At 33.1% G+C, this 10031-nt stretch overlaps 1 protein-coding gene across 13 annotated transcripts; it reads left to right on the forward strand.

Annotated features, from left to right (window-relative positions):
* The first annotated feature begins 340 nt into the window (after positions 1–340).
* Positions 341–8798, forward strand: LOC127250266 (uncharacterized). Of its 13 annotated transcripts, none has more exons than XR_007838596.1 (8): positions 341–580; positions 1220–1313; positions 1507–5426; positions 5760–6086; positions 7056–7208; positions 7433–7664; positions 7969–8258; positions 8419–8798. XR_007838596.1 is itself a non-coding variant. In XM_051273454.1 (4 exons), exons 2-4 carry the CDS (start codon positions 6026–6028, stop codon positions 7591–7593), a joined length of 375 nt encoding a protein of 124 aa, XP_051129411.1. In that variant the 5' UTR covers positions 5291–5426; positions 5760–6025; the 3' UTR covers positions 7594–7953. The 13 variants fall into 13 exon arrangements, 1 of the variants encoding a protein (XP_051129411.1); XR_007838598.1 differs by having other exon boundaries at positions 8423–8798; XR_007838599.1 differs by having other exon boundaries at positions 7433–7633.
* Positions 8799–10031: the final 1233 nt, after the last annotated feature.

The raw sequence follows: 10031 nt of genomic DNA on the forward strand, positions 1-10031 counted from the left end.
ATTTATCATGCATACATTTCTATTTTCATTCGTCCCACTTATTTTATCATTTTAAAAAAAAAATTATACATTTTAATCTCATTTTTAATATTTTATTTTTTAATTTTTTTTTTAATTTTAATTAAAATAATTAGTTATTTAATCTTAATTTATAATTACTTATTTCACAAAATAATTATTTTTATTGATATATTTTTAATTATTTACTAATTATAGCTCTTCTCTTATCGTATCTACATTCAAGATAAGATAGCGGCCTAGCGCAATATACGAAGCGACTAATATATATACATATATATATATATATGTGAATTCCAATTTCAACCTGCTTTGATTCCGATTCCGATTAACCCGCACAAGAATTGCACTGTTTCAAGCTTGCCAGAGTTTTGGAATTCCAATTTCCGACCATGATCGGGAACTGCACATTCTCGATAAGCTTTCTTCTCTATTCAACTATGGCGGAGAAGGATCCTCTTCCTCGCAATTCCGTGCCTCTGCGAATGCTATCCACGACCGGTGCCAATGCCAGATTCACTCCTTACCCTAAAAATAGAAGGCAGATGAAGCTTCCAATCCAGTGAGATTACTTCACCAAATCTTATCTGTTTCCTCTGTTTTTCTCTTGCTGGAAATCAATCTAATTTATTTATTTTTGTATTCTTCCTTAGTTCTTCATTTATCAATGACAATCCCTTGCTCATTAACCAATGAACTGTATTAACACTGCACACTGCAATTCTGAGTCTTCAATTTTCTCAAGAATGCTCCTGGATGTGCTTGCTACAGCTTTCTTATGTCTGATTTTTTACAATTACTAGTCTGTATTTGATGTGTATTGTCGTGTGCTCTCATAAGCTACATTTCGATGGCTTCAGATGAGCAAACAATCTTTAAGAATATGTGTAATTTAAACAAAAAAGCCATAGTTTCTGTGTGGTGCATTTTTAGCTTACATATTCATCAATTAAAATCTTGTGCTAATCACATTCTGTAAAACTTACATGTTGGCTTACTTTAGTAGGAGCCATCACATATACCCATTGTAATAAGAGCCAATTAATTCACAGGAGGCAGGAAAAAAGTTGCCTTTATGAAGGAGGCAAGGCCTCTCGAATGATATCAATATATTAGATGATACTTATACAATAATTATTTTTACTAATATGCTTCTTAATTACTTACTAATTATATTTTATCTAAATTTCCCTGTACACAGTAACGTGGACACTTTTAGTGGGACGAAGGGAGTACGACACTAGCTGATGCTACTAACTCTGTTTCAAGGAAAAGTGAAACTCCTATTTGACCAGGTATGTTGTGTTATCGTGGTTATTGTGTGTTTACCATACTATTTGCCTTTAAAGCAGGTCTACGGTTCTGTATTTTCTCATATAATTTTAAATAGGTGTTTGGAGATTAAGTAACTCATCTTTTATATCCATGCATTCCCTTATTTCCTCTGCTATGCATGTTGATCCTTGTTTTGTCGAAACTAAATTGTAGAGAAGAATGATGGCAGCAATGTAATGCAAGCACAATGGTTGTGTCCAATAATCTCAATAACGCGAGCTACATACCTGCCTATTGCAAAGTTTCTGCGATTGTGGGTGCTTTCACCTCTGCTTATGTTGGCTTTTCCCTATGAGCAAGAAGCTTAAAATACCAACAAATAACCCTCAGTCAGATGTAGTTTTCTCATGCTTCTTGATCATACTCAGGTATTGCTGATTCTTTACGAGATAATCAAGGGCAAGAGTAGCAAAATAAATAATTACAAAATAGCGGGAATAGATAGAAATTTGGGGCCATCATTTCTAGTAGATAGGGTGCCTGAGAAGGTCATATACCTGAAAGTTGAATCAAAAAAGTTTTTAAATTTATGCTTTGGTAAATCGTTGACTATTTAACTGGAGAACATTTCTTCCCAGGAAAACTGCATCTTGCTGGGATATAAATGCAGTTTCATGTTGAAAATTTGGTGTTGTGATCTTAAGAGTTGAAGTTTTCAAAAATCTCTGCAAGAAGAGATGCTGTTGTTCGTGTTGGTTAAACATTTTCCATTGTGGAATAAACACTGTCCTGGATTGAAGATCTGTATCGTAGTTCTTGATTCATCATGTAGACAGTGTATGCAGAATTTATGTATGGATTTGCTTGGTTAAGCATATGACCAAAGGTTGTGGACTAGGTGGGCATTGCTGAAACTTTGAGCGTTGCAGTTGTAATTTGGTACTTGTATTACATTTTTACACACCGACACTTTCTATGTTGAGAAAGTTTCACGTTTTAGGTTTGTCATCATTTTGTGAATCTGTGGCTTTTTTTATACGTTCTTATGTTATATTCAGTTTGTGTAACCAAATAATAACTGTTACGTAGAAAAATCATATTTGCCAGAATAATTTGATACTATAAATTATTTATTCATTTATGTTGTAATTCAAGCAGGACTCTTGTTTAATAGATGTCTCTAAAATTTAATTCTTAAATACATTTTTATGCTTTTATAAACGTGTTAACACTTTTATTATTTTTTTGTTTGACTTATTGAAGGCATTATTTCTGGCTCCAATTTTTGATTTTGGAATCTAAAAGAGGGTGCTATATATACCCCCTCCATCCGCATAGAACATCCCTAGTTTGCGATTAGATTTCACATTTTCATTTTCGCTTCTGTCTTCATAGGTAGGTTTCTTGTCTTTCTAGATTATATTGCTTGATGTTGCTGAGAATTTTACACCTTAAATCCAATATATATATATATATATATTTTGTCATGTTGCTTTTGTTGTATTTTCACTATGCCTTGTATTTGAATGAGTTTTTACGATCTATTTTTTTCTTGTCTTGTTTCGATAGATCTTTTATCTATGGAATCGTCGTAATTTTTCATATTTATTGAGTTATGTTGTAAGTGAATCTTACTACTTCTCATTTGTTTAGTTATATTGATTTGAGTCGTATTTTTGATTCAATATTCTTGTTCTTAAATAAATAAATATAGTAGAAATAGATAGAACATTGGGGCCTTAACTTTTGTAGGTGTTTCCATTAGACGGGGAGAATGTCATATATGTTAAAGTTGAAACAAGAATGTTTTTAAATTCATCTCATGGTAGGCATTGACTATTTGTCAGGAGAACAATCTTCCACGAAAAATGCACCTGGCTAGGATATAAATGCAGTTCCATTCTGAATTTTTTTTTTTTTTGGTCTTAAGAAATGAAGTTATTCAAAGTGCAAATCTTGCAAGAAGGGATGCTGTTGTTCATGTTGTAGTCCTTGATATGTCATTTATAAATGTATGCATAATTAATGTATCAATATGCTTGGTTCAACCATACAACCAAAGGCTTTAGACTAGGTGAGCATTGCTGAAACTTTGATTGTTGCAATTTGAATTTGGTACTTGGATTGCATTTCACATACGTTTCTCTTTTCAACTTGGGAGAAAGTTTCACATTTTAGGATTGTCATTGTTTTGTGAATTTGTGGCTGTTCTTATATTATCTTGCCTATGTCTCACTTTATTTGCTAGTTTTTTTTTGTTCTGGCACGACATTTCAGGTGGTATAATTTTGATAGAGTTTTGACCATTTTGCCTTTATTTTTCATTTTTGATGATTTTATAAATTTTATTGATAAGAAGAAAGATAAAATTGAGTATAAAGTAAAGGAAGTTGTAAAACATATTGGAACATCTCAAAATATAAATAATAGCAAACAAATTGAGACGAAGGGGTATTACTTATGGTATAACTGGTTTGTGTAATGAAATAATAGTTATACTATTATGTTGAAAGATCACATTTGTCACAATGATGGGATACTATTAATTATACATCATCTATGTTGTCAATCAAACATGGCCCTTATACGTTTTTTATACTTTTAAAAACGTGTTTGCGCTTTTATATTTTATTTTTGAATTTATCGAAGGCATTTTTCCATCCCCGACTTTAATTTTGGAAGTCAAAACCTAATTTGAAACAAGGGGTGCTATATATACCCCCTGATATCCGCTTACGGCAGCCCTACCCTCTAATTAGCTTTGAAATTTTCATCGAGTCTTCCGTTTCTTCTCCTAAAATATGTTTTTAGCTTTTCTAGATTACAATTGCAGGCAGGATTTAGGAAGTTTTCTTGCCCAAATAAAAACCGTTATGTTAAAAATTCGTATTTTTCAGAAACTTAGAATAATAACTATTAATTATTAATCATTATGTTGTCAATCAAGCACGACTCTTGTTTAATATGTGTCTCAAATTTAATCGTTCAATACGTCTTTATGCTTTTATAAACGTGTTTGCGCTTTTATTATTTTTTGTTTGCCTTTACTGTAGGCTTTTTTTTCCGCCTCCAGTTTTCGATTTGGAAGCTAAATCTAATCTGCAAAATGGGGTGCTATATGTACCCCCAGCATCCACACGCAAAGAAATCCTTAGTTTGCGATAAGATTTCACATTTCATTTTTGTGTCTGTCTCCAAAGGTATGTCCCCGGTCTTTCTAGATTATATTACTTTATGTCGCTGAGAGTTTTTGCACCTTAAAGTCAATATATATATATATATATTTCATGTTGCTTTTTGTTGTATTCTTCACCTATGCCTTGTGTTTGACCTTGTGTTTGAATGAGTTTTTACGATCTACTTTTTTCTTATCTTGTTTTGATGTATCTTTTATCTATGAATTCATTTTTTGGTATGGATTTACGAGTTTAATATTTTATATTGGTGTACTAAGTGATGTTGCTTGGGAAGCTACGACTTGGCGCTAGATTGGGTGGATCTATGAATATATACAAGTTATATATGATTTTATTTCTTGCTTAATATGGAATAAGTGTTGGAATTTCTCAAAACATGATGAATTTTCTTTGAATGATTAATTTTTATAATAATATCTAGCATACGGATCAGGAGTAAAGTGCCAATGAAATCTATCCAAAAACAGTGTGATGATACCTTTGCAACAAGGTTCCCCTTGAGTTCTGTTTTTTATTTTATTTTATTTTATTTTTTAAATAAAAACTATATGAATCTTGATATAGAGGTTGTTTCAAGTCTTGAATATTGTACTATAGCTAGGTAGTTCATTTAAATCTAAATATTCAATTAAGTTTAAGATTTAAATGATTTTGGAGTACCATTGATTCATAGACAATTTCAACTGCTTGTTTACTGGTGTGCTCTTAGTGCATTCTTGAATATTCTTGTTTTCATTGATCTTGACTTTTTATCTTATATGGATTTCATGATAGTTCTTGTAACTTTTAGAATTATCAAGGTGAAAAAGCAAAAAAATGGCCTATAGAGGACTAGTGCTTCATGAGGGCTCCATATCTCAACCTCTGCAGGAGTTATCACCTTCAACTCCCTGTTTTGTGCATGTACTGCATGATGCCGACTTCTCCCAGTCACTGGTACAAACTCTCTCATCCATGTTGAAGTTTGGTCTATTTTTAAGTCTTAACGTTTGGTATGTATACTTGGTTTCATTATGATGCTTGTAATAACATGGTAATGTGTATCAAATGTTATTATGGGATGAAAAAATCATTTGGCGAACAATTACTGCACGCAAAGTAATTGATCCTTTAAGCAAGTATCCTCTTTACCACTTGCTAACTTGTTGAGTACTAAATGATTACTTTTTCGGATCTCTAGTAGCCAACCTGTTGGTTTATGTAGATAAATTCTTCTATGTGATTTCTGCAATTTTTTTTGTTTAGGCACTAATTTTGATGTTATTGCAGCACTTGCCAGCTTCATTTGCTCCAAGAGTGAAGCACTTGGTGGGCCTAGAAGTCCTACTTGAGGATATATATGTGGGCAGATATGGCCTGTGACTCTTTCCTATGTCGAAAATACATTATCATTTGCGGAGGGATGGAGAAAGTTTCATAGAAGCCATGATCTCGAGAAGGGATGTTCCTTAGTATTTAGGTACGTAAAGGAGGGACATTTTTCTGTTCAAATATATGACCCAAGTGGCTGTGAAAGAACCTGCTTTATCTATCCAATGCGCCTGCTGAACAATGATGCTTGGACTCATGCTGGGGTTGTTTCCAATATCCATTATGGTATGATAACTTGCACCTCTCTACTCATTTCCTCTAGTTTTCTAATGTTGAAGATAGATACCATAGTGTTCTATTTTAGTATATATTCATTGGCAAAATTGATATTGTTGTGTGGATTTGTTTGTCAAATATTTTGAAACATGTGCTCTAACCATTGGTTTTTTTCAAAGTATAACCTTGTGAAAAAAGAAATGTATCTGTGGAAAAATCGTAACTAAAATCGAAAATTTTCAGATCTGGTTTCAATTTCATAATTTGTAAATCCAGCATGTTTAGGATTATTTATTTTTAAAAAAATATATCAAAATGAATCGAGAAGATTTAATGCATGCATTTTTGTTTCTATTAGTTTAGTTGCATTCATAAGTTGGATTGTAACCTTTTTATATATTAAGAGCTGTAACTTTTGTAATGTAACTTGTAAGAATAAAATAAATTATAATTTGAATATGAAAAGCATTTGAATTTTGCATGCTAATTTTTGTATTTTGTAAATTTTATTGTAGCAGCTTATAAAGTAATTTTTTTTTTCTAAATAAATATATAATTGAAAAAAAAATCAAAATGATTGGAAATAGTACCTATAAAGAAGGAAACGGCAGCTTGCCATTTTGACAAACTGTTGGTTCAAACCATTTTCGCATGCCTACTGCTGTGTGAGAGTAATCTATAGATCACAACATGTTTTTAGTCTTCACTGCATTGTGTTTTTCTCTTTCTGACTTTTGTTTTGTTGCTATAGTAAATTGACTAATGTTTATTGTTGTGTGTTCTCATGACCAAAATGTGAATATGCAAATAATCTATTCTGAGTTGATCTTGAAACACTAATATTATAGCTTTCTTTCGTGCATTTTACTTTTCCCTTCGATTCAGATTTTGTGCAAATTATCTTCCTTATGAAGTTGCATATGGAGCTTCTTATATGCCCAAAGCTAATTTATTGTCTGCATAATTATAATTTGCAAGATGTGGGAAATGATAAAGCAAAAAGAAACGACAAAGGAAAGGAGCCAATCATAGGAAGGAAACGGGGATTCATTGATCTTGATGGAGCCCCATCTAGTGCCAGCCACCGCATTGCAAAACTGACCCCTGTGAGGCTGATGATGCCGCCACCTGGTACACTGTCAACTTACTTTATTTCGCCATTTTCTTACATATGATAATCCAAAGCATTCTAAATTCTTGCACTTGCTAATTGAACGGTGTTGATACATTTTGCTTAGTTTTTGCTTTCTATTTTTTCATTCTTATTGGTTTAGACTACGCTAAAACTAATATAGATTTTATGCCATATAGCTGTCAATATTTCCTTAGTTTAATCTTCCATTTCCTGTATTTAGGATTCAACAAGCCTATAGAAAGTTTTCCCAATGAGAGAAATGTTGCCTTGGGACTTGGAAGCATCCCAATGGATAGAGAGGGAGGGGGTTCCAAAGAAGCCCAATCATCTCCGAATAGGAGCTCGATGAATCCGTCCAGTTGGAAGGCTTTCCCCCCCTAGACCACCGGGATTTTGATGTAGGTTTTGCGTGGGAAACAAGGTGCTGCTTGTTTTGTCTCAAAAATATTTAAGTAAGTTTCATACAATGTTTGATCACATGTTGGGGTTTTTTGGGTTTAGTTGGAATTGAGGCTTTTTGCTTCCCATTTATTGGGTTATGTTGAGATTGAAATTGAGCTGTGCTGATTTCTATTTGTTGGGTATATTGGAATTGAAATTGAGTTGTAATGATTCTCATTTGTTGGTTTACATTGCAAGTAAGTAGTATTGCTTCATACTAATTGAGTTAGGTTGTAAGCGAATTGTACTACTTCTCATTAGTTGAGTTATATTGGATTTGAATCGGCATTTTTTATTCAATATTCTTGTTTTTAGATTTTGTCAGGGAAAGAAGTTCTTATTCCCCCTATCTACCAGAGAAACTTTCTCGCGAGTCACAGGATAAGGACCATTCCCATTAAAATCTATCAATCGACATCTGATGTGTAAATAATGACAGATGTGTACCATAGTCCAAATATGGATGAGGAGGCATGGAATACATATGATGAGCCTACCACAATGGTTAAAGAGTATTGCCATTCATTCATTTGGTGTTGCTTAGCCATACCACAATTGATCTATCATCTTGGCACAAGAGTGTGTTAATATAACATAAATGCATGGTATGAATTGACAATCCAAGTCATACTGCTTCCCATTATTGCGTTATCTTGAAATTGTGCCCTATTGTTTGCTTTCCATTTTTTATGCAAGTTTTGGGACAAAATTTCCTTCTTTTATATATATTTGCTTCCCACGCAAATAATAGTTGAACTTTTGAAGGCAGGAAGCTTGGCGTTGTTTTGGAATTCCAATTTTCAACCATGATTGGGAAATGCACATACTCAAGAACTTTTCTTCTCTATTCAACCATGGCAGAGGATTCTGTTCCTCGCAAGTCAGCTCTCAAACTCAAATTAATCCTTGATCCCTACCCTACTTGTGTACTGTGGTGCTGCAGATGCAACCTAAAACAAAGGCAGGTGAAACTTCCAATTCATCCAGTATAGCGAGATAGCTTCACCACTCTTAATCAGTTTCCTCTGTTTTTCCAATGCTTGAAATGAATCTGATGTATTTTTTTCATTTATCAATGACAATAAATTCTCATTAAAAAATGACCGGTTTTAGCACTACACACTGCCCCTTCAATTTTCACAAGAATGCTCGTAGGTGTGCGTGTTTTGTGTATCTCTTTCTTATGTCTGATTTGTTACAATTACTAGTCTGAATTTGATGGGTATTGTCAAGTGGTTTCATAAGTTACATTTGGTATGAAGCCATAGTTTTTGTCTGATGAACTTTTAGTTTACATATTCATCGATTCAAATCTTGGGATTCTGTACAAGTTAAGTATTGGTTTATTGTAATAAGAGCCATCTCATATACCCTTTGTAAGAAGAACCAATTAATTCACAGGATGCAGGAAAAATGCTGACATTATGAAGGAGGCAGGGCCTCTCGAATGATATCGATATATTAGATGATACAACAGTAGCTGATGCTACCAATTCCATTTTAGAAAAAGTGAAACTCCTATTTTTCCAGGGATATTGTGTTATCGTGGTATTGTGCATCTACTATACAATTTGACTTTAAAGTAGTCCTAAAGGTTCTGCATGCTGTGTAATCTCAATCACACGAGCTACTTACCTGCCTATTGCAAAGTTTATGCGATTATAGTTGATTTCACCCCTGCAAGAAACTTAGTTCAAAAACCAACAAATCCAATGTGGTTTTCCCGTGCTTCTTGATTGTACTGATTCATTACTGATTCATTACGAAATAATAAGGCCAAGAGTAGCAAAATAAGTAAATAAAGAAATAAAATTAGAGGGAATAGATAGAAAATTGGGGCCATTACTTCTGTAGGCATTTCCAGTAGACAGGGAGAGAGTCCCTGATAAGGTATTTATCTGAAAGTTGAAACAAAAAAGTTTTTAAATTCATACTGTGGTAAAGCATTGACTATTTAACTGGAGAACATTTTTCCAAGGAAAACTGCATCTAGCTGCGATATAAATGCAGTTTCATGTTGAAAATTGGTGTTTTGATCTTAAGAGTTGGAAATTTTCAACAGCTCAAATCTCTGCAAGAAGGGATGATGTTGTTCATGTTGGTTAAACATTTCCTATTGTGAGATAAACATTGTTCTAGATTGAAGATCTGTATCATAGTTCTTGATTTATCATGTAGGCAGTGTACATCATTTATGTATGATTTTTCTTGGTTCAAGTATACAACCAAAGGTTGTGGACTAGGTGGCATTGATGAAATTTTGATCTTTTCAGTTGTAAAATGGTACTTGTATTGCATTTTTACATACCAACACTTTCCATGGTGAGAAAGCTTCACGTTTTAGGTTTTTCGTCATTTTGTGAATGTGTGGTTTTTCA

Source organism: Andrographis paniculata, unplaced genomic scaffold, assembly GCF_009805555.1.
Source record: "Andrographis paniculata isolate CXL003 unplaced genomic scaffold, ASM980555v1 Contig11END, whole genome shotgun sequence".
NCBI lineage: Eukaryota > Viridiplantae > Streptophyta > Magnoliopsida > Lamiales > Acanthaceae > Andrographis > Andrographis paniculata.